Source organism: Anopheles funestus, chromosome 2RL (assembly GCF_943734845.2).
Source record: "Anopheles funestus chromosome 2RL, idAnoFuneDA-416_04, whole genome shotgun sequence".
NCBI classification, from domain to species: Eukaryota; Metazoa; Arthropoda; class Insecta; order Diptera; family Culicidae; genus Anopheles; species Anopheles funestus.
The window spans coordinates 53,416,093-53,441,188 of record NC_064598.1 but is presented as its reverse complement, the minus strand read 5'-3'; the positions used below and the strand labels follow the sequence as shown (position 1 = coordinate 53,441,188).

Below are 25,096 nucleotides of genomic sequence, written 5' to 3'. Positions count from 1 at the left end.
CTTGCTGTACATCAACATTGCATTTGCACGTCCTGACTGCGCTGTTGCTGTGGTAGAGACGGGTGTATTACTTTGCTTAAAATTGTATGCCATTCGTCACTGCTTCGCTTTGTTCCGCGTACGAACGGTGGTTAGGCAGAACCCAAAAAGGGACAGATCGCAACGCATCAGTATAAACAATTTTCCCACAGTCTCATCTTTACCACTGTAATAACTCCACCAACGACTTGCCTGCCTTTGGATTTTGTTAAGTGCTGAAGGCTGTCCATTGTTAGCTGGTTGGCCGCTGTTCTACGATGCTGTGGACGTGGGAAAGATAAAGGTGCGTGGCGTGCGTGCGTTGTTCGACAGCGGAAGGACACAGGGGGTCAGAGGTCCTCCGGGTTGCGTTCCTTCCGCGCGATTGCATTTCGCTTCACGGCGTACTGTTTGTTGTATTGGTTGCGTGCTATCAATAGTATAGAATTGTTGTGCTGCAAAGTTGTAAGTGTCGCGTTTCTAGGGAGTACTAGATTGCAAATTAATCATATCATTGAATGATCGCGCGCGCGTTTCTTCTTCCTGCGGGGGGATATGTTGTTTGTGAAAACGGTTCTTTTCCCACGGTGTTTTTGTGTACGGTTCAGGCTTGTGTATGTGTGCGCACGTAGTTCCGACCGCAGGTGAATAGTTGCTTAGCGTTTGAAGAAAGTTTTCTTTGTGTACAGGTTGAAGAATAAATAAAAAACCTAGTGAATAGTTTAATGAGAAAGTGATTTTACCTGTTTGCTGGAGAGTGTATCGTAAATATAGTGATATATTTTATCTTTTCCTCTCTCTCTATCGAAGTATCCAAATTTCGCAATTGTTTGTGCGCGCGCGTGTGTGCTATGTGTTTGTGTGCGGTGTGTGTGTATAGTAGAACATAATTTACAAAATAGAAGAAACGAAAGAAATAATATATTTCGAGCTGAAAAACAACATTTTAAAAGCGTACCAGAGGATAGCTACTTCCCACAAGTCCTCCCGGAAGTAGATGCAGGTGAGAGATGCTGGTACAATATACTGTTTCGGCTTATAGCAAATTTGTTGCCTCAATGATTGTTTGGCTAAATTTAATCCTAACGTTAATAACCTAACTTTTTCGCGATATTATTCGCTGTAGGAAACATCATCTGCCAGTACATCAGAAGCAACAGCCGGAGAAGAAGAAGCGGACAGGGCATCAGGATGTCACGCAATAAAGACAAGTACGAAAGCAACAATCCCCGGAGGCAGCAAACATTTCTGACCGCCGAGGACATTGCCGCCGGGAAGAAGACGTGCTGGCACGGCATTGAGATAACGGGCAGTGTGCGCAACCTCAGCCCGACGCTCTGGAAGTTCGAGCACCTTACTGCACTCTTCCTAAACGATAACTGTCTGACTCGTTTGCCGCATCAGATCGGTCAGCTGATCAACCTGCGGACACTCGATCTGTCCGCGAACAAGCTGCGCAGTCTACCGGCTGAGCTGGGAGAACTGATACAACTACGGTAAGTCTACTACGGCAACAGTTGTACTCAACTGAAATCATTTGCAGATTAAAAGCCGTTTCTAACAATGATCTTTCGGAATATTGTTTTAGGGAATTACTGTTGAACAATAATTATCTGCGAGTGCTTCCGTACGAGTTAGGCAAGCTGTTCAACCTGCATGTGCTCGGATTGCACGGAAATCCGCTCGGCAAGGATGTGCTGTCGATCTACAACGAACCGAACGGGACGTCCAAATTGCTGATGTACATGTTGGACAATCTGTCAGGTAAGTGGATATATCAGGCTATTTACATTGGAGCCTAAAACCACTGGTGTGCGACAGTGTAAATAGGAGAAATATTTAATAAAATAATGCCGTTTTTTTTCATTAAAACAATTTCTACTGCGCAATATTTAAAAAGGCTCCTTCATAGGACCCCCATGGTTTCTGAGTTTGTTTATTTTTAGATCTGGCAAAAGAGGATTATTGTTTCAAAGTAACTTCTGCATACCATTGATGCATAAGAATATCGGAGGAAGTTGAAAAAAACATAATCGTTACGTACGAATACGAATCGCTACTTAAAGAGTATGGTTTAAATTAGTGTTGTGCTTATTGAATCTTTCCAAAAGAGTAATTCATATGAATCTTCAATGAAGAGGGCTCAATATCATGAGCCGACTCCCAAAGTATTAATTAATTCTCCAAGATTCATAACTCTTCAATGATTCACTGGCAACAGGCTTGCCGTTTCTGATTTCTAATCAGATTCACTCAACACTATTTTAAACAATATTATGGAATCTTTATTGAATGTAATGTGTATTATGGAATATTATGGAATGTGAAATCAAACTGCATCAGGGAATAGCTAGTGGTGGAGTATGGTTCAAACAACATTATGAAAAGTAAAGTACAACGAAGCCTAGTGGTTCATGTTCGCTCATCACTAGAGGAGAACGCTCGTCTGACCCTTGACTTGTACGATGTTTGATAGTGTCAATATATATGTCAATATATGTGTCTATATAGAAATTTTATGAATTTTGTTACGGTTCCCCTAGACTACTGAAATCACTCTATCTGCTGATTTCTTCTACGTTTTGGAAATTGACGATAAATAAATCGGCCTTTTAAATTTTAAACGAATGGAATTAACGCTGTAGCATCGTAATGTAGCTAAACAAGCAGTTACGCATGATCTCTGACACAATTTCCTAACAGAAAAATAAAAGTGTATTATAGAGCTATTTTTGCATCCTTCGTAATTTCGTATTGAGATGCCCTTAGATTCTTAGATACCCTCTAAGCTTAGCATACATAAATCGATCAATTGAAGGAATAGTAACAAATGATATTGTAAATGTAATTCTATATGTTTTATAGAATTCGAAACCATTTCAAAGCAAAATTAGGATGATACAGCACAAATTGGACAATAAGATGTACTCAAAGAATAATTAAAATCAGAGCTTCGTTATATTTAATCAACGTATGAATGAGTACAGATCAAGCATGCATATAAAACTGTATTTAGAATTTCTTATTTCCTTGTTAGAGACACTTTTCGTTGTATAAGTACATCGAGACGTTTATTTAACATTGGTAAAGATCAATTCTATTCATGTATGGTATGTGTATCAATTAAGACAACGCTATTGATGTGGCATGCCAGTACGCGAATGTCATTCTTTAATGAACCAATAATTCAATCTACCGTTTCGTTCCGATTGGCCGCTGTGATCGATGCGCGACACTGTGTTGACGTCTGGAAAAACTTCTATATTTGGTATATTTTGTCGTATGGATGACCAATTGAGTAAATAAACACAAATTCTTTTGAAAAATGGGATTGTATTGTAACCAAATTTTATGGTAAAAAACACGCCTCATCAGAATCAAATCGAAATCAGAAATAAAATAGTATTTGTGTTCCAAGAATTCCAATTTGAGCAGCAACTAAATCAACAAATAACAAAAAAAAATCATTTTATTAAGGTGGGTAAAATGTATGTGTCCGGGATATTGATGCGGTCAATGCACGCAGTCTGCCACTCACGCGCGCTCTCCGAGAAAGTGTCCTTCCTTCGGTTGATGAGCCGTGAGTGACCATGCGATTGACCGGCATCGGCTGCAATTGTCCCGCGGATGGGTCTGTACATACGTTTCTGTACAAATTGAATACATTGAATTTTAATAAAGTTACATTTAGAACGTAAAAGTATGTACAAATGTAATGAAGTACAATGCAGAGTATGAATGAGTGGAAATTTACTACAAATCAAACAAGATCATCTTCTTCTTCTTGGCCTGCTCATGGTCGAGCACGTCACGAAGATATGACCACGTCACCAATCCGTTTCCAGGAAGCTCGATCTACACTCCACATCCACAGCTGCATTCGATCTCCGACAGGTTCGACTCCACCTGATCCAGTCAACGAGCTCCCTGTGCTCCTCTACGTCTCGTGCCGAACAGGTCGCTGAAGAGCACCTTCCTGGTGGTGTATGAGTCCAACAATCTCATCACGTGCCCAAGCCATCGTATCCTTCCGGCATTAACAACTGTCAGGATATATGCATCGCCAAACAGTTCAGCTAGCTCGTGGTTCATTCTCCTGTTCCACATGCCCTACTCACACACACCGCCAAAGATAGTCCTGGCGAGATAGTCCTGTGCGATATATCGTACATTTCGTGTGTTTTCTGGGTCACAGGAGTTTGTGCAGCCCGTAGCTGGCACGACTTCCCTGAACAATGCGCCTTCGGATTTCACTCCTCAACCACCTCGAGATCGTCGCCGTTAACTGATATTCTGCTTCCGAGTCGGGTTCTATTACGGTCAGAGCCTCTGGCAAGCAAGTACTTTGTCTTCATCGCATTAATGCTCGATCCTATCCTATCGGCCTCGCATGTCGATGTCATTCGTGAAGTCGAGAAATTGGAGAGAACGGGTGAAAATCGTGCCCTGGATGTCCAAGTCCGCGCGTCGCATGACACCTTCCAGAGCGATGCTAAACAGCAAACAGGAGAGTCCGTCCCCTTGCCTCAGACTGCACCCCGTCCATAGTGGCCTTCAACAGCCGTACCAGCTGCCCTGGGAATCCGTACTGCTGCATAGTGTGCCATAGTTCGGTCCAATCTATGGTATCGTAGGTCGCTTTGAAGTCAATGAACCGGTGGTACATAGTCGATGAGATGTACATGGTCAACGAACAGGTGGTACAAACCATTCCTTCCTCTGGTTACGTATTACGCGGCTAATTGTTTGATCGGCCGTGGTGCTGATGGCTTGTACCTCGAAGGTAGAGTCCTCCGGAAGCGCTTCCCAAAAGCGTGCTGTCTCAACCATCAGCTCATCAGCTTGCCTCAACCGATCTATGTTGAGCTTTGGGGGGTGGGCTGATAGCGCAGCTGCAAATGGTCATGTGCTTGGAGGAGGCTAAGATCGAAGCAAAGCCCATTGTCGTTCGTCTGCTGGTAGGTGCTGGAGCTTGCTATTGTGAGTTTGAATGTCTCCTCCCGTCTGAACTGAGCGTTAAAGTCTTCGATGACGATCTTGACGTCGTGTTGTGGGGATCGGTCGTACTCCAACTGCGTATAGAAGATCGCTTTATCGTCATCGGTGCTTCCAAGGTGCAAACTATGTACATTAATAATGCTTAGGTTACAAAACCTTCTACGAATTCTGAACCTGAACATACATTCATTGATCGGCCACGATCCGATCACACGCTTTCGCATCTCACCTATGACTAGGAACCCTGAATCGAGTTCATGCTTTTCACCAAGCCTTTGGTCGATCATGCAATCACTCCAATAGGAGCGCTCCTATGCTGACTGTCCCCCTGCACTCAATTTAGCCATATAATCTATCTTCCCACCGGGTGGGGTTTCCCCGTATTCCCCGTCGGAGCAGGGTATGGAGTGGCTATATTATCCTTCGAGACGCTTCGGATCCATACCCATATGGTATACCCAGTGCGGTATTGCTATATACACTTACAACAGAAGAAACAAGATCATGTTCTCACAAAAAAGGGATGTTCAATATGGTAATGATACAGAATGAAAAAAGAGCTTTGAAACTAGAGTCTTGTGAAGCGTTAAGTGCTTGTTTAAATGTTTTAAATCTTTTTTTACATACTCCATGACCTGAAGAAAAATCGAATGATGTCTCGGCCTGCATGTCCATGTAATATTCAGTTATGACTCTACTCATCAGATCTGCTCATAAAGCTAATAAGTAGTTGTAATGTTTAATTTTCAAGCAGCATCGAAAGACGGAGGACGAAAGTGTCTTTTGGAACCTTGGATGAGGCAAACATAGCCGTGAAACTGAACCGTGTGTTCGTGACTGCTGAAAACCCCCAGCGGAAGCTAATAGCAAAGCTACACACCGGCATTTTAATCATAACAAGATGTCTGGACAAATCGTTGTTATTGAGACACAAGCAACATAAACATGGGTGGTTCTTTGGTGTTGGCGCGGAACAGGCTATAATTATGAAAGCGTACTTCCGTTTCTAGTTGGGTAGCAATAATGTTTTGAGAAGTTGGTGAAGATTGAGGAGGTATCTAGAAGAGATCAATCGTTTCATATCCTACTACCGGTTGGGGTGGGATCATTTTTCGGACCGTACAAAACAAAAAAAAACAAACACGCACACATTTTTATTACTTGCATAAACACTTGTGTTCTGTTTTTTTGTCCTGTGATGAATGTAATATTTTGGGATAACTCTGGGATTTGTCGTATACGACGTACGACAGCGACAAGCTTCACGGGTGCTCTAGGATTTGTCCAAAGATGCTAAAAGGGGCGAAAGGAGGTAGGACATTTGGTAGGAAAAAAAGGATTCAGTTCCACGGTCCAGGAGAACAACAATACGCAACATTTTGGCCGAATCTCCACTCAATCCCATCACAATCATTGTGGGCACCTACTGTACCTGCATTGATCGTCAACAATACTATCACTGAATGTGTGGCTTTCGTCGGTATACATGCATCGGTGCCCGCTGTCAAACTGAAATTCAAAAATGCTATGAATACACCTCTTATATAACAATTTTGGTCAAATCGTAATATGAAGAAAAGTTTACAAAAACCAACAATAAAGGGAGCTTAAACTGATTTTCACTGCCTTTATTTGTTAGACTGTTCGTTTAAGTTATACTTCAGCTAAAAATATTGCACATTGGAGAACTTGATTCCAGCTCATTTCTGCTGCAGCAATTTGTTCTATTTTGACAACCAAGATGCATGATGCAAGATGTGCTTACGACTTGTTCTACGAGGTTTATAGAAAATAAAACAAATTAATTGTATGGCGATGTTTTATAGGGTTTTCTACACATGAATCCGCGGACGCCGCGGTCCGCGGAAAACACGTATAACTTGTGTTATTAATTATGTTATACCTACCTTCAACACTGAATAATAAACCGATGCCTTTGACAGATTGTTTATTGTATTTAAACAGTGTGTTGATAAACATTGCATGTTGTGTCCGGATAAACCTTGCATTTGTTGTGATTTAATAAAACAATTATGAATCGCGAAAAAACTGCAGCCGTTCTGCAATTTACTCAAGCAATGACGAATTTCCTTCGTCTACATATGGTTTCCCTTCGCCAACCACCTGCTAGGGAATGGATGCGCCCCATGCTGCTCGAAAGAGATGACCACGCTGGACGACTAATGGACACAATTTTGGAAGAAGAGCTGGATAGCACCATAATTAATTTTTTGAGGCTATCCAGAAATGATTTCAACTATCTGCTTCGTGCTGTTGAATCGAAAATTCAAAAAGTAGATACAAATATGCGCAAGAGCTTATCAGCTAAGGAAAAGCTCATTGTGACTTTGCGGTATTTGGCAACGGGCGATCAATATAAATCGCTTGAATATTCATTCCGGGCAAGTCCTATTTTTTATTTTTTAATAAAACACTTGCATCTTATTTTAATTAATCATGTTATTTAACAGATTTCAGCACAAGCTATCAGCAGCTTTATTCCCGAAGTGTGCGACTGTCTCGTTGAAACGTTGCGAGATTACGTAAAGGTAAAAACATAAATGTATTTTATGTATCATTTTAGTCACTTTCTGAAAAGGATCACGCCCGCTGGTTATAGAAAACTAACCGAGAGTGTCGTCGCTGCTACTATTATTTCGGAGGATCGATTGAGGCACAGAAAAAACCAACTACAGTGGCTCCGGTAGAGATTGCAATCCGCAACTGAGCCTTAGTTTAGCACCTACGATTTACACCCAGTGTTGCGAGTACGAAGCTGTGCAGTGAAATAAGCACACAGAAGATATTTCTATCCTTTTATCTGTCATCGTAAACAAGCAGGTCTTATCTGACCGATTGTTGGTACAAGAATGAGATTTGGAAGATTTGGTACTAGATCCGTTGATCGATCACACGACGCCTTTGATAGCCAACAAACCAGGACAGATTACGCATAAAATTTTCTCTCACGCACGATCCGATGTGATATATCGATATCATGACGAGCCAAGATGCGGCCATCGGATTAAGTGCATATTGAATGTGCTATTTTTGAAAACATAAACTGCATTCGAACGCTTGAACTTTGTGGTTTCAACGATAGTTGAACTTCAATAACCACGCTATAAAAGGTTGCGCATCTCTTTTTTCAGGTGAGTCTCTGCATCGCCATGAGACTACCTAGTAACGGTGTTGTTCCGTCCGGAATTTGTCCTACGATGTTGTGTTTTTTAAGGTAAACTGATATCTACTAAATCTTTCGGTGGCTCTGAAAAGAGCCGATGGTTTTGCTTACGGTGCGTAAACCACTTGGTTTTTTGTATGGTCCTTTGCGAAGGCAATCTTCGCCTGCTGCAGGAGCCCAGCGCCATCGTTCCATCTCAGTTTGGGTCTACCACGACTCATCTGTCCATGTGAACGACTTAAAAGGATTTAACGGGCTGAGTCATCCGGTGTCATTGGATGGTTCCGCACCCGCATGTATGAAGATGAGCAAACCCATCTCCTTGGCGCAAACCCTTGATGGTATTAGGCCAGGGCCAGGGCAATCACGCCACTTCTGTCCTTTCATGGACGGTAACCCCAGCGTTGCTCGAACCGGTCCTGATTCTCTTCTTGGACCATTCGAATCATGCGCGCCAAACATCGCTCCTGACGTTCGGGAGACCATCCTCGCATCAGGTTTCGCACACTATCCAACGGATCTTCCGGCATACTCATCCGCTCAATCAACGATTGCGTGGCCGTACTAACGACACGCAAAGAGTTCATCACCTCCTCAGTGTAGGCAATGTTGACTTCTTCACGTCGTCGCTTTCTGGCCCGCACAGTCTCATTGGGCGGAGTAGTTGCTCGGGGAGGCGTTGGATAGCGCGTTGGCGAAATGATCCGAGATGGTCCTGGACGCGGCGACGTGATCCGAGATGGCCCGGGAAGCGGTGAACCGATTCGAGATGGTCCTGGGAGTGGCGATGATACGCGGGACGGTTCTGGCTGCTGGCTGGATGGTAGCGGAGATGAAACAAATGCTTCATCCAACACCTCGATTTCCAAATACGATTGCTGAATTAAAAATAATAAATATGAAATAATTAAGTTACATGTGAACATCACGAGGAACCAATTTGAAATATTCTTTTTCTCATTATTTTCATAGCTACCCTCAAGTCCAGACGATTGGATGAAAATCGTACAGGGCTTTGAGGATAAATGGAACTTTCCTCATACGCTCGGGGCTATGGACGGCAAGCACGTAGGAATCAAAGCACCCCCCAACAGTGGAACCAACTACTACAACTACAGGAAATTTTTCAGCGTCGTACTGTTGGGAGTAGTAGATTCCAACAGTAATTTCATATTTGCAGATGTTGGTTCCAGGGGAAGAATCTCTGATGGAGGTGTATTTAAAAATACATTACTCTATCACAAGCTAGAGACAAATGAGTGTAACCTTCCATGTCCAGCACCGTTAAGCCCATCGTCAAACATCTTGGTTCCCTATATGTTTTTAGGTGATAAAGCATTTCCTCTAACACAATATTGCCTTCGCCCTTTTGGTGGTTTGACCGAAAGGAGATCGACCGAGCGAAACTTCAACGAGCGACATTCTAAAGCTAGACGCTGCGTGGAAATGGCTTTCGGAATCCTGAGTGGACGTTTCCGGGTTTTAAAAAAACCGATTGAGCTCGAAGAAGGAAATGCAAAAAAAGTTATAATGGCTGCAATATATTTACATAACTTCATTCGTAGAGATGCAAATGTGCGAAGCCAAGATGCTAGACGATTCAACACTACTCACGACGAAGTGAATTTACGTAACCTAAACTCGAATCGAAATCGCTCCGGGAACGAAATGCTACATATTCGGATGCACATTGCTGACTTCCTCCTAAATCATTGAAATATCCCTGCTAATTTAAAATTAAACTACTGTGACATTATGAATTGAAAAAAAAACTGTATTGAGAGCAAATATTGTGTATCTTTATTATTTAATTATCGCAACCTACCGACGAAATGCATTCAGATTGCATAAAAATGATTTCATAAACTAGAACTAGAACTTTAATAGAATGTCGATTTTACTTACGGTATCGATGGTTGTTCCACACGCTGTGCTAGAATCCAGGAAGCTCATAGCACGGTAAGCAAACCAGGTCGGGCGATAAATTTCAGCGGCACCTGAAAATATCAAATAAACATGACAACATTAACATGCACTACGAAATATCTTTTAATACATACCGGAACCAGTGATAAGGCTCTTATTGTGCGCCGATCTGCACTTCCTGTAAATCGACTGAAGAGACGTCCACTTCTCTTTCAGCCGATTTATAGGATGCCCCGTTTGCTCCGAAATTTCTGCCCAATCGTCCTGTCGCCGGTTTAAATTTTTATACCGCTCATCCTGGCGGTTCCATAAGGCGGAGTGGCGGAACATGAGGTCGATGAAAACCAAAGTTTCCTCCTCACTCATGTTAACCGTCTGAAAACAAATGAACAAAATAAATTTTTCCACAATTTTCAGACCACCGTGAAGAACACACAAGCACCATTTCATGATGCTGATGTTGAACAAAGTACGGGCTCCATTTATTACTCCAGTACAGGTTTTCCATCTCGAGGAACAAGCTAACTAATCATCCGGAGCGAGTACAGTTCTTTACATCATAGCAAGAACATGGCACAACTTACCTTTCGCTTGACTTTCGGCTCCGATCTGGAATCTAAATAAAAGCAAATATGAACACAAACTTTATTATCTAGCAATTATTGTATATTTACCCATTTTATTCAAGTAGTACACACAATTTGTTCAAATAGTACAGACAAAATTGATATTTCACACTAGCGAGCAAGATGTAACCACCACGACGAACCACCAGCGTGCAAGATGTAAACAATAATAAAATTTCATCAACCGCGGTACCGCGGAAACACAGTTTTGTTGAACATCAACAAATCTGCGGAACAGCAGGCGCCGCGGTAGGTTTGACAGCCCACCGCGGAATTTGACAGCCGAACGGACCCAACTGGTATACAAGTTATACGTGTTTTCCGCGGACCGCGGCGTCCGCGGATCCATGTGTAGAAAGCCTTACAGACTTATAAAACTGCTTTACCTTGCTATATGCTTTATTTGCTGTATGGGTGCTGTTTGATAACTAAAAGTTGCGACTGACGAAAAAATATTTTGTTTTATTTATTTTTATGGATAAAGTTATGATAATGATCATTAGAGTAACACGATTCATTAAAAAATTGGCAAAAAACAACACTTTAATATTTAAAAGTGAATGCAATTTTGAAAATATGTGAAAATGGAAAACTAATTTGCTCCAAATACACTACCACCGTTGTTTTCATGAACTGAGAATTAAAGGATTATTAAAAGTTTACGACAACATGATCTCTTTCGAAATTCATTCGAATCGATTAATAACCGTTATGATGAGATTGTATGTGAGATGTACTACAACAGTCTGACTAATAGCAAATTTAAAGCATTTTCTAGTATTTTTTTTAATATGCGAGGAACTATCTTAAATATAAAGCATAACTCTTAGAAACATTAAGATACGATATCTACTTTTAACTTAACTTGTCTCATTTTTACGATAATTGCTTTATGAAAAGAAACACAAAAATCTATATAAGTAGAAGTATGAATACCATTATGAATGTTTACTTTCTCTTATGGTGTTAAAGTACATGATGAGCCTTTGAACTCGACTTGCAGCATACTTGTCGGAAGCATTTACATTTTTGGCCATCAGTCGCAACCTCATCTACAAAATTGTTTTGTATAGCTTTAATTGTCCAACGATTTTTGGATTGCTTACGGCGTGAACCGGAAGATAAGCACAATCACAACCGACAGCTTTAATTGTCGATTAATAGCAAAAAAAATCCTTAATCCTTCCACGCACAATATCTGGCCACCAATTTTTGCCCAACCGTTGTACAAAGTGGTTTGTGTTTGCTAGCTGACGTTTGAATGATGAAAAGTGCACCAAGTGAAGCCAGGGGGCGTCGGGGCGGGTGGTCCAGACTTTAATTCCTAAATTACCGGAACAGATGATTTTTATTGATTTTACAAACCCTCTTCAGCTGACTTTGAGCGTTGTGAAAGGGATGCTGCAGTAGAAAGCGTGCTAGTGGCGCTACGGTGGCTCCTAGAGGTGGTGGAGATGAAATTGATTTTTGCTGCACTACCACCCCGCAGAGCTGTCCAGGAAGAAGGAAATACACGTATTTGGGAAGCTGTTGGTGTGTTGTTTTCCTCTCTTATTTGTAATGCAATGGACCATTTTAGTTAAACTTCGTTTTTTTGCGCTGTACTTGCTTATGCTTATGGAACAGCGCAGACAATCATCAATCACTTTTCCAACCTGCTTCGGGCCGAGCCGAGCAAATATTCAATATAATCGATTGGTCCAGAGAGGAGGCCCGTGGGGGGGGAGGTTGCTGTGTCGCCGGTAAATGGTGGCTTCCGTCACGGATTTTCAAATTTCCGTGCTCTGGCGGCGGCCCGGCAGCTTTTGTTCGCGGTAGACACAGAAAGAAAAACAGCCACCGAAAGGCACACTTTTTTGCCGTTTCGAAAGTGTAACCAAAGAATGAAATTGCAAAATCAATTAAATAATTTGCGCCATTCGTCTCCAGCTTTCTTGTGTCGCAGTTTTTGCGCTATGTGGGTTGTGTATTTCATTGAGTTCATAATTTTTCATTCTGCTTTTTCTTTCTCACTTTTTTTTCGCAGGTAGGTGATATGTTGCTATTCCACTCGATCTCTACTGCTCTTCGTTTGGTGACTGTACAGAGACTATTATTAAAAAAAACTAATCCTGAAATCGAACAGACAAAAACGGTTCCGGTTTTGGTAAGCATTTGTTTGTATTTATTTTTTTCTTCTAATATTTCGTACGCCTGGGCGTAGTTGTGGCGATATTTAGGTTACTTTTGGATTGAAAACAATGTCGAACGCGGATTAATTTTCGCGTACAGATGATTTACTTCATTTTCCCATAGCTGTGGCTTTGCTCTTTCTTGGGAAATTTACATCTGCAGAAAAATTTAACATAGAGATTTAAATCCTATCTTTTTTAAAAAATCCCAATCATTAAAGGTATTTAAATACGTGCTTCTACGATGTTTTCTATCGTTTAATACTTTTTTTTGATTGCTAAGAAGGGGCGGCCGGAATTAAGATTTATTTTATTTTATTTTAAATTTTAAATATTTTAAATTTTTTAATTCAATATTTTTCAAAAAAATTTAATATTTTTCGTATTTAAACAAATTATTACAAACGAATATTTTGATTGTAGCAGAACCTGTCAGTTAAATATTCTATCACATATAGATTGTTCGTCGGTATGCAAAACTATAATGTTTCAGAGAAATAAAGTAAAAAAACGAATAAGACTTTATGAAATTATAGTGCCAAAAGCAAAATTGACTTCCGAAGGACACGAAGTATCTAAGTAAAACTGTCTCACTTCGGTGTGACGCCTTTTTAACAAAGTTTTGCAATGGTCGTTAGAAATCAACTGATAACGTTGTCAAAATTTTGTTTATGCTCAATAGGAAAACTAATACTCGTAGCAAATAACCGCTAAAATCAGTCAATTCTTACAAACGCATACTTTAGCAAGGATTGGACACCTTTTTCAATTATTGCACATGATAAGATCACGTGTTTTTTATGTAGTCAGCTCAAAGTGTTAGAAATGAAGAGAAAGTGTAAGAGAACGCGACAAGCATTTCGGCACGAGCAAAAGGGAAACTGGGTTCCTTTGGAAAATGAAGATTCCCCCGCCGGTTATCAATAAGCCTTGTTAAAGCAAAAGACGCAAACTCGCATGCGTGCTTGACAGTGCAAACAATGATCGCGGCCGCACACATCCTCAACATCATCATCATCATCCTCCAGCCCAATGCTTCAGCTTTTTCTTACGCTCCTTGGGCACAGCTGTGTGTGCGGCAGCATAATTGAACAATCGACTGATTGTGTTGTGGCTTGCGGCGGGCAACCCTATGGTAAAAGAAGTTTGATCGCAAGACGCGTGTGAATTCACAGCCCCCCCATATTTTCCACCCCATCATAGCCCCAACAGATCGTGTAAGTGTTGGAGAAACCCGAAGAAAGGAGAGGAAAATGCCAGGAGGCTCACTTTCGAATGTGGACGAGATCATCACCACTCATGCGCCTTCCTCCTCTTCGGCCCTTTCCGTTGCATTTCTGGAGTGATGATTGGTGGGGAGACGCAAACGCAGTGAATTTTCTTATATAATCCCACGGCAGGAGATCGTTCGTTGGGAATCGTGTACACGGGAATGCGAGAGGGCGAATTAATCGCCAATGCAAGAAAGAGAGAATGCACATGTTTGTGGGGCGCGAAGAAAGTAACCGGCACAGTTTCTGCGGTTGCTTTTGTTTTCATTCGGTACGCGTTCGGATGCGTTCTCTCACAACTGTTGCTGAGTGCCCGTTCTCTCTCTCGCGCCTGAGTGCCCACGCTGTCATGGAGTGTTCATTTTGAGCTTAGTAAAACGTTTATGAAATAAATGCGTTTACCTCAAGCTGATATTTGAAATTCGTTGTGCGAATGTAAAAAATGAGCTGAACGTGAAGAATAATTTCCCCATGTAGTGAAGAAACATGTTGCAAGAGGATGTACATCTGTTTTGGAGCTCAAGATGATAAATTGGATAGGGAGATTGAACATATAAATAAAATGACAATAATAAAATAGAGCAAAAACAATTATTGACTTTAATTGTAACGAAATGGCAGAGTCCAACCTCGTTAATAAAGTTAGTACCTGCATGGTGTTCTGTTTCTTGAATCACTTGCAGAAACCATTTAACAGATGGCTTTCTCTAACATCGCGTTGTCGGTTGAAAAAAATGCGTTTGGTAAAAAAAAGAAAATAAACGACCTCTCCGAACTTCGCGTTCGAACACGCGGTTTCATTGAGAAGAAGAGAGCGTGAGATAGCGTGAGTGCCAGCGAAGTCACACCAGTTGCTCCCCAGTAGAGAGTGTGTTTCATTCGTTTGCCGGCATTCGAAGCGCGTGGTCGGTTATTCTGTACCGGGTTTATCGTCGGTATCCATAAGTTGCAAAAACGGCGTCGTATCGGCGGTTTCGAGTCGTTACCGTGTGATGTTTTAAAGGAGTATTGACTGCCTCACATCTAGTGCCTTACCATCTAGTGAACGCAAAATTGGCAACTTTTGTACTCCAATTGAAAAGTGATAACATAAACAGTGTGAGACGTGTACGTTGTGTAATCATAGTATGAGTTTGTAGTGTTTTGTCATAAAAAGAAAACGTGTTCGATAATGACCGCGTGTGCCGCTGGTTTCAATCCATGAATGTACGGTGTAAAGGATGAACAGCAGTCTCGTACCGTCGACCGGCAACAGCAACAGCTGTATGGAACGATACGTTAATCGTTATGTAGTGCATCAGCAGCCACCTCCTCCTCCGCATCATCATCATCCGGTGCATTCTCAGCATCTGCAACCCGGAACGTCCTCAGTAGCAGCCTCAGCAGTTGCTGCTGGCTATTACCAGCAAACGGCAAACGCACATCCTCACCATCTACATCATCCTCATAATCATCTTCAGCAGCAACAGCAGCAACCACCGAACCAATTTATAGCATTACCAGCACATAACCATCCGACACAGCATCCGAATCCTTCGGTACCTGCACCACCACTTGCGCACCAGCCGGGAGCAACAGGGAACCATGCCGCATCATCGAACTATATGGTCGGATGCTATGGTGCGGGTGGTTCCGTCGGTACTAGCGGATGGACCGGTGTTCCATTGATATCAACCGCAAGCGGCAATAGGCGGCATCGAAAACATTTCACCGGAAGTGGTGTGGCCAACAATGGCAATCACTACCCGTCGTATCAGCATCATCTTACACAGCAACAGCAACATTATAACCTTGCGAAGGGGACATCGTCCGGGACGGAGTTCGATGAAAATGCCAACCTTACCCGTTTGGCCCTACACGCCCAAGGAGCACCGTTAATTCTATCCAACACCAACCGTTACCATCACGGCCACCATCGTAACCATAAATCATCAACGGGTGTCGCTCATCCGACGACCGGAAGCGGTGTTGGAGGTGCGAAAGCTGTCACTATTGGCAGCACACAAATTCAGCCAGAAAGTTCGACAAATTGTTCGGCACGATCATCCTCCACACAGTTGCCACATCCGGGCTTGGGTTGTGGCGTGGGGCAACGCCGGTCACTGGATGCGCATCCAACGATTGTCGGAGCGGGTGGTCAACCTGGTGGTGGTGGTATAATAAAATCGTACGAAGCTGTATCATCGCTCGATTTGATTCCACCGAACGGCGGCAACACCAACAGTCCATCGACAGTTATGTCCGGCTCGGCGATGTCTTCGTCGGTTTCGTCGTCCACATCATCAACCTCCTCGACCTCGTCGACAACATCGTCAGCATCGACGGAAATGTGCCTTCCGCGCATCATAAAGCCTCGCAAGCGACGAAAGAAGGATCGTAAGCCAAATGCTCAGGCTACGATCGGCAACGGTGGTGCGGTGTCAGCAGGAAATGGCAATGATTCTGGCATGTGTTTAACGTCAGATAGAGCGAGCAGTGGATGTCTGGAATCGCATCTACTGACCGCCGTGGGTGGTGCTAGCAATGTGCATACGGTGAACAATATATTATTACACCATCAACAATCGCCACTGCACTGTGGCGGTACCGCATCAATGGAACCGCTCGGTGGTGTGGCAAATGTGCGAGATATTTTGAACGAGCTCAGCTACATAGCGTCACACAATCCGTCCGTGCTATTCCCAGAGCGGTTAACTGTGGAGTTGGCAAAATTCCTCGCTACCAGCGGTAATGTTCCTGCTGCAAGATATCAACCATCCGTTGCCCAACAGCAGCAGAATCCGCCACAACAGCAATATTCACAGTTGCATAGTTTGTTGCTGCAGTTGCAGCAACATCAGCATCAGTTGCAGCAGCAGCAACAACTCGACCACCAACGACTACTGCACGCTCAGCAACAACCGTTAGCGAGTCAGCAAGATCAACAGTTGCTCATACAGCAGCATCATCAGTCTCAGTATCTTACGCACGCTCAATTTCCTCAGCAACAGCAGCAGCAGGCGCAGGATGTATTACTGCCACAGCTCAGCCAAGCTTTTGGCTGTGTTAACAGTTCTGGTGCTGGAAGTGAATCGAACGATTTCAATAATCTCATTCATCGTCCACAAACTGCACCATCCGGGTTCTTCTTCCCTTCGTCGGATGCGAACCCAGTGTTGGCCGAGTCCACGGCTGCGCAAGTCTCCAACTTATCGCCGTCATACTCTACACCCGTTCCACTACCGGAACCGGCAAGTCCCTCGGCAAGTTCGAACTGCAGCTGTCGATTGTGCGATCCGTTCGGTCGCATCTGGGCATTCCCGATGATGCGTCACTCGTCCTGTTCCTCTGCGGATGGATTCGAGTCTGAAGGTCGTAAAAAGAATGTTGGTGTGATCGGTAGTAATAGAAATAGCGGTACGGCTTTGCGTGGCACCTGGTGTACGTCGGCAGATTCGGTTTCATTTGCAACGCTGAACATCGGCGAAAACCAGGATGGATGTCTCTCGCGCAAGGGCAGTTTTAGTGATTCTGGATCAGATTCTGGGTGCGATCTGTTGCTTAGCCGACTTCCGGGGCTTTGCTCAACGGAGGAAGAAGAAGAAGAAGATGACGAGGAAGAAGAGCACGAAGAGCGAACCGATTGCGTAGCTGAAGCGGAAGAAAGTGATAGTTTGCTGTCATCGACACGGAATGGTAAAACCTTTGCCGAACACTACCGTGACCTTCCGTGGTTTGGTGCGATTGTTGGACATCCAGTGACATCTTCGCAGGTTGTCGCGTCCTGCACACGTAAAACAAATGACGATGAACTGTTGCTGATGAACGAGCTTACCAAGAAGCTGCATGAAACGCTCGATCTAGTGAGCGAAGCTGATTCGAGCCACGAATCGTCCAGGATCCCGAAAGAAGGCGTATTGGCGCCTCGAAGCGGAAGTTGCAGCAGCAGTAGTAGTACCAGTGATAACAGTAGTGGAATCGGTGGTGACTCCTCCTCATTGTCTCCACCGTCAGCTGATGCTTTCGTTAGCTTTGATGCAATGTCGCGCAGTAATATGTTTGGTGGTAAGGGCAGTATCGGCCAGCGACTGTTGATGGATGGTGATCATCATCTATTCGATGGTGGCGATGAGTGTCTTGTGATGGATGACAGTGATATGCGTGCTAGTGAAATGTTGAAAAGTTCTGCCACGAATGCTTATCAAATGGTGTCCTTTAAACGAAGCATTACAAGCCCCAAATGTGAAGGTATTGAAGGTGGTGTAGTAGTGCCCATAGCAAATGGTGGATGTGTAAAAGAAGGTGGCAATGACGTGTTGCAAGAGAGTAGTATCGTTCAGTGTGAAAAGCGGAACCCGCTTAGCTTGCGTCCTATATCCGTCGTTGGCAGCTTGTTTGCGGTGAATCCACATAGCAGTGTCACTACATCTGGGAGCAGTAGCTGGAACAACATTACTGCCGGTACCGGTAGCAGTAGTTGCCTGTTTGGGGACGACCAGCAGTTCCCGAAACAACATCAGCTTCATCGACACCCATCGATAGATGGTAGCATCGGTGACATGCTGAATTGTTTCGATACGTTCTGGAGTGGTGGCGATCATAAGCAACTACTTCCGGCAGAAAAGTAGTTTGAATGTTACGTGTCTGTTCAGTTATGTCAAATGCGTGTTTTAGCCTTAAGCGTGTTTTAAAGCAGTACGCAAACATGAAAAGAGTCGTTTAAGAGATGCGTTTAGAGTTCCTGATGAAGAAGTGTGCGCGGTAATTCTGTACTGCGTAAAAAGTGGAGCAAATGATTCGGGCGCACGTAATATTGTCTAAGAAATTTGTGAATTTAATATCAATGCTCTTGCACAGATCGAGAAACGCAAAAAAGGTGACGGTAGATAATTTTCTGAGATGTATTTTGATCATTGACCAGGGAAATAATATCCAAAAAAGTTCCATAATAATATGGGTATAAATTTGGTAATGTGGAATTTTTGTTTCACTAATGTGATTCTTTCGTAAAACAATCTAAAATACATAAATATAACATTGGGAAATATGTGATTCTGCCGCAAGAAAATGCATCAATGCTTTTGGCTTATATTTAAATGAGTTTATCTTGCTATGACAATGAATAATGAATATCGTACCGATTCAGAAATGATTAAATTTATGGGATCTTTTGACTTTTTTTGTTGTTGCTTTTACTTATCTAATGGAATTATTTGAATATCGTTTTTTCTTATGCTTTATGCCTGAATTGGGCGTTCTGTATTTTGGTGTGTGTTGTTGGCAGATTCATCTAACGCAACACCCATGTATTCTGACCAGATAAGCGTTGTCACGTTTGTTTTTTGTTTGTTCTTTGTTGTTGTGTAGAAAGACCGAAAGCAGACATAAATATTAAAGCATACGGGTCCCATAGTAAGATGGGACAGTAAGGTAGACAGCCAGTATGAAAACACGCACAAGGAATAAACGTTAAAAGACGTGACGATTTTTGGGGCAAAATGGTGTTTTCTACTTTTTGTGCCCTTACTTATAACCAATCTGTCTAAATCAAAGGTGCTTCTCTGGGTCAAGTCTGCAGGCACCACCTCGTGCTGGTACTTGGACCTGTATGTTTTTGACATGCAGAGCGACAAACTTTGGTTACCCGAAACATTAACTTTTATGACCGACAGTTTGATATGAATGACAATTATCTTGGGAAGGCATTAATCTCATTTCCTTGTCGTGTGTGGTTTCCCTGTCCACCACGCACGGTTGTGGTGTGGGTTTTCTTTGTTTGTTTTTGATTCATACGTTTAGAAACATGGTTTTTTTTGGGAAATCGGTGTAGCTGTTTTCCTTTCTTTCTTTAAAGTTTTATTTCTAGTTTCCTACCGAGTCTACATTACGTTCTTTAGGATTATGGTTGTCCAAAAGAGGCGTACTTTCATGTGGATGTTATTGTGTGGTTCCAGCTGTAATCAGTTGGTTACTTTTTTAAGGGGTTTGGAGCTAAAATAATAATAAAAAATAACTTCACAATAGGGCGCTGCATGAAGAAGGTCCAGCAGACTTAATGTATAGCGTACGGATGCTCCAATCGAAATATCCACAATACAAAATATGAGTTGTGACGCTTGTGACCTGATTTGTGATGGCGGTACGTTTGTGGTATAAAGTCTCAAGTCGTCCAATCGGACCGTATGCGCACGCGTCGTATTCTGAAATTTTTGGTAGTGGCGCGATGTGCTTTGCCTTTCTAATGATTTTGGCTCCAAGCAAAAGGGAGAGAATGATGGGACATTTTTCGTTTGTGGTTCGGTGTTTTTTTTGGTTTCATTTGATTTGATTTGGTTTGCAGTTTCAGTGCAAAACTATTAAAGGGTGTGGTAATATTTTTGACAGTTGAAGCAAGTATGTAATTGAAAAAAAAAATGTTTCGTGTATGAATGTGTTTGCTGCTTAATAATTTATACGTGTATAGGTGTTGCATATAATTATTTTGCAACACAAAACAATTTTGAAAGCGTGATAATTATGTTGGTAATCTTATGAATGATTATCCTATTGTCTCAAGTAGGTAAACCCAAAATATGGCAACAGAAAATTGTGTGTAGCTTGTTTGTCTCGTTGGAATGAAATCTTGTCTAGTGCTCTCGTCAATGGATGGACAGAGCCAAAGAGGAGCCAGTGGTTGTGGTGGTGGTGCAATTTTTGTGAAGCATTAATTGTTACCGTAAAAACAATGGATTTTTTTTTGGAGCGAAAATAGTGTGAAAAGATAAAAATAGTAAATATACTTTGCTGCAAAAAAAGGAACTACAACAGTGTGTAGTGTTGTAACGGTGAGATCTGAACTATGGTAGTGTTTTTTTTGTTTGGTTTCATTATTTTTTTGTTGTTGCTTCTTCTGGTAGCTTTTGCAATAAGACAGCACGTTTGTTGATTGTGAATAGCCAAGTGATCATCAACCGTCTGTACCAATCATGAAGGCGTGGTGTATTGAGTTGGTTATTTGCAAATATACAAAAAAAAATGAGTATTGGTCAAACGCTGACGGTATAGTTATTATGCTGCTTAAGTAACCATAGAGAGCTTGTTTTATGTTTATACATGTTTCTATGTACAAGTTCTAGATGTGACTACCTAATGTTGCTTAGAAAGGAAGGTCACTGATTGTTTTGTATTGATGATTGGATTGCCACATTAAAGGTTTAATTGATAACATCTGCTTAGCTACAAATCATATACTTTACCCCTTATAATCTTAAACTTTACTAATAGTTTAGGGTTGTGTCGGAAGATGTATGATTAAATGCTGGAAAAGGCAAAGCATACATCAATTAAAATATTTTAATGAGTTCAGGTTTTAAAAATTCACTCAAACCTTTGGCTTTGCCAGTGGCTGCTAATTAATTCATCTATCAAGCTTAAGTAATTAATTAGAACCCATCAATAAACTAGCAAGATCTCACCCCATAACATCTTAAGGGACTATAAAATGTTTTCGAAGCGTTTCTGTAGAAGTATTTTTCTTTCAAAGGCTTATTATGGTGGGCTAGCTTATGCTTGAGTTAGTTTTACTTTACTCGAACAATCTTCTTTCACAGCCCTGCGTGGCAGCGTGTTGAAACGCAGAAAGCGTAACAAGTTTATGCATTTGTGTGCGTCGTTCGCTCGCCACCCTACCTGGAAGCATTCAGGGGGGAAGCTGCTAAGTTGGTTGTTGTTGGTGGCCAACGTACATGCAGTGAAATGCAGCCGACAACCATGTGTTCCCAATGTGCAGAGCTGGGTGAAATTCAAGTCAATTGGTTGGTTGGGCGAACGGGAAGGTTTTTGGGATTTGTTACTGATACGATGGCATTTGATTATGTCTGGCTTGCCCCTGCCGGTAAACAAGTGGGTGAGACACCGGAAGCGTGTTTAGTGCAGAGAATTTAAAATTCAACAGTCTGTTGCCTGTTAGCTACCGATTGGCTTTCCACTGGAGCTTATTTTATATAATTATAAATTATATCCTTCATAGACAGAATGGAAGTGGAAAGATTAAGCATAATCATTTGAAACGGTTAAAATTTTATTAAATGTATAATTTCATATTATGCTCGCGTCCATTTTCTTTGCAAAATCGATTACTTGTTGGGAAAGACATCAATGCCTCTATAGCGACGAACGTTTCGTCAACGCTTTTTGCAGACGTTCAGAAACATCTCAATTGATACCGGTCTCACACATTTAGGCAATAATCAACCGGGGACCGTTATTTTTGAATAAAAGAAGCAAAAAACCCCCATACATTCTGAATGTTCGATTCTGTTCGTTTTCTGCGAATGGTGAATGGGAAAGGAGCCAGAAGGGCAAATTATTGAGCACGTGTACCGACTTTCGCGCGCCACCAGGCTGTAATGATGTTTAATTGTCATTCACTGCCCCAGAAAACTGGTGATGCTTACCGCCGAGACACCAACCGCAGCAGGTGCAGGTGTTGGCAGGTTGTTGTCGCTTCATGGGGCATATGGAGTGCAGTGCGCAGTGAGTACACCGCGACGCGCCTTCCAGTGTCAAGGTGAGCTAAAAGCTGCCACCGTCTTCGTATCGGATGATGCGTTTTCGCTCTCCAATTACTAAATGTGTCGGCGTTAAAGCAGTCAGCGCAAAGATCGGTAAGCTTCGATACGGCTTGGGTTATTTCTGTGTTTGTGTATTTTTTTATGCATCATTCCTCCTGCACTTCTTCTCAGCAATTTTCTGTTCGCACTTAATGTGTGTGAAAAGAAATAGAAAAAAAACGGTTTCAGTACCTCGTTTAATTGGAAACGCACACACAGAGAGAGAGAGAGCGTTTGATGTAGAGCCAATATTGTAAATAGTTGCGTTGACGAATGTGCTGACGAGTGAAAGTTATGGAAACGCTAAACGCGTATGTAAGTAATTTTTACTTCAATTTCTATAAGCCTCCACTACGCTCTGTTTGTTTGTTCATTGGCTGAAATATGTTACCATTGAACTCAAAATTATTTTCATGTTATCCTACACATCGCGGTTAGAAGATATACACGCATGACAAATTAAAGTTCGACGAAGGCTGTCCAATTGTTGTCCTTTGTGTGGTTCCAATTTGTTCCAACAAATGGCACGAAAATGTCGATTGACCAGTTTGCTTACTGCTTCAGCATTGTAGAGATGACAATAATGCTGTCATTCGGTTGACCTCCGTTACTCTTGAAATTGTTTTGCACTACTCCTGAAACCAGTTCTTGTTGCCCTGGGACGTTTCTTAAAAACAAAAAAAAAACTGCTGATCCTTGCTACCATTTTGAGTTTTATGCAGGGTTTCTTACTTTTTTCCTCTTTTTTGGTACTTTTATGAGGAATACCTGTTTTTCCTTAGGAAAGATGGGCGAAGCTTGCGTTGTTTGTGTTGCATTTTCCGTACTTTATTTTACCCTTCAACGTTGAGTCTGAAATGCACTGGTTTTTGGATTAATTTACCGAAAACATCTCGATTGGAAATTTATTGCTTCGGCGTACTTGGGTATTTCTCAATTTTTTGTTGCTGTCTTTTGGTTTTTTGTTACTGCAAAAGTTTCTGTTCTTTTTTTTTTGCACGTTTTGCCATCATTGTACGCTGGTATCGTATTTTAGCTTAAATGATCCATCCACTAACTTGCCTTAGTTTAGTGAGATTGCCGACGAGAAACTTAAAAGGAATTATTGCTTTTTTCCTTCTCCACGCCAGTTTCAGACGGACGGGCAGAATATTGAAACCAAATGGTCCTTTACAGCGTTGATTCCTGTTCTCCTTTCTTCGCCGGAGGCTACGGGACGAAACATTTAATTTTGCCATTCGGTTAACAATTTTCTTTCTTACAATTGGCTAAGGTAATGTAACGATAATGTAAAATGCAGCATCTTGAATGGTGTTTTCTCCTCAGGCAAAGCAATGTTTTTTTTCTCTGCGTTTGTTTTTTTCGTCAAGAACGGAAAAGCTATAAGAAAGCAACGAAAAATAAGAACATTCTAGCTACAACGAAATTCCAATAAAAGGCTAAACGAAACATACAACAACAACCGAGGATGGTTGATTGCCATTATCGTTGGCAAATGATAATGGCACGGCGGGGAGAATTGGGTGATGCAATTTCGCTCTCCGACGCTGTGCAACATCCAAATTGGATGTTTCGTCGCGGGTATTTTATTTTCGGGATTCGAACCACAATCGTGTGAAGGAAGCATAAAAGGTGTTTTGATAAAAAGCAATTTGCCTCACACAAACATCACACATCCCCTGCTCGCTATTAATCGAAAGTGCATTTGAATGCATTCCGTTTGGAATGGTTTTTATAGAGCAAAGTGGAACAATAATGATGTGTTTCCGTGACGCCGATTGGGCCACAATCGTGGTGTGTGGTAGCAAACACGGCACAGTTGATTCTGCTCGTTAAGAATACGATTTTCATTACGACAGAAGGGGTTACGACAATTACCAATTTTCAACCCCCGGCTCGAACCGAAATGTCTGCACAGTTTCGCTTCAACGGAAGAAACAATACGAAGCCAAATTTAATTCGTTCCAACCGATAAACACAATCGCGGTTTTTGGGTGCACTTGATGATTACAGTGCATATTTGTTCAACAACGTATAATTTGCCGAAGGCTGCATTTAAGCTCGATGCATTTGAGTATAAAAAAAGTATTAATTATCATACATATTTAATTACAGGCGATACGATTGTATGCTGATAGAAAAGCAACAAAACAAAATGTGTAAAACTCTTTTTTTAAAATTTGACACGAATTTGGAAAAAAAATTGTGATTGGAATTGTAGTTTTTTGTAAAAAACGAGGCATGATAAAATCGCAAAGAGTATGATTGAATAAAGCCTGAATCGAAAAGTGAAAGTAATGTGGCATAGTGTTGTAAAGTAATCAGTTGGTGA

General features: G+C 41.9%; 2 protein-coding genes across 6 annotated transcripts in view; both read left to right on the top strand.

Annotated features, from left to right (window-relative positions):
- LOC125763018 (CCR4-NOT transcription complex subunit 6-like) overlaps positions 1 to 25,096 on the top strand; it is a 103,401-nt gene that overhangs the window by 366 nt on the left and 77,939 nt on the right. For 2 of the 5 annotated variants that reach the window (XM_049425714.1, XM_049425710.1), the window contains exons 2-4: positions 829 to 1,021; positions 1,145 to 1,514; positions 1,607 to 1,782. In XM_049425714.1, coding sequence (XP_049281671.1) covers positions 1,210 to 1,514; positions 1,607 to 1,782 — 481 coding nt within the window. In that variant the 5' untranslated portion in view covers positions 829 to 1,021; positions 1,145 to 1,209. Of the gene's footprint in view, positions 1 to 691; positions 1,022 to 1,144; positions 1,515 to 1,606; positions 1,783 to 25,096 lie in introns of all 5 variants that reach the window. The other 3 variants (XM_049425715.1, XM_049425712.1, XM_049425713.1) reach the window with 2 other exon arrangements.
- Positions 6,938 to 10,111, top strand: LOC125763021 (uncharacterized). The gene is made up of 3 exons (XM_049425723.1): positions 6,938 to 7,418; positions 7,488 to 7,565; positions 9,173 to 10,111. The coding sequence occupies exons 1-3, from the start codon at positions 7,050 to 7,052 to the stop codon at positions 9,914 to 9,916; spliced, it is 1,191 nt and encodes a 396-aa protein (XP_049281680.1). The 5' UTR covers positions 6,938 to 7,049; the 3' UTR covers positions 9,917 to 10,111.

What these genes read in the sequence shown, in the direction of transcription:
- LOC125763021 (XM_049425723.1), top strand. Translation starts at nt 7,050, where the DNA reads ATGAATCGCGAAAAAACTGCAGCCGTTCTGCAATTTACTCAAGCAATG. An exon ending in CGCTTGAATATTCATTCCGG is followed by an intron (nt 7,419 to 7,487) that starts GCAAGTCCTATT and finishes GTTATTTAACAG; the next exon opens with ATTTCAGCACAAGCTATCAG. An exon ending in CGTTGCGAGATTACGTAAAG is followed by an intron (nt 7,566 to 9,172) that starts GTAAAAACATAA and finishes TTATTTTCATAG; the next exon opens with CTACCCTCAAGTCCAGACGA.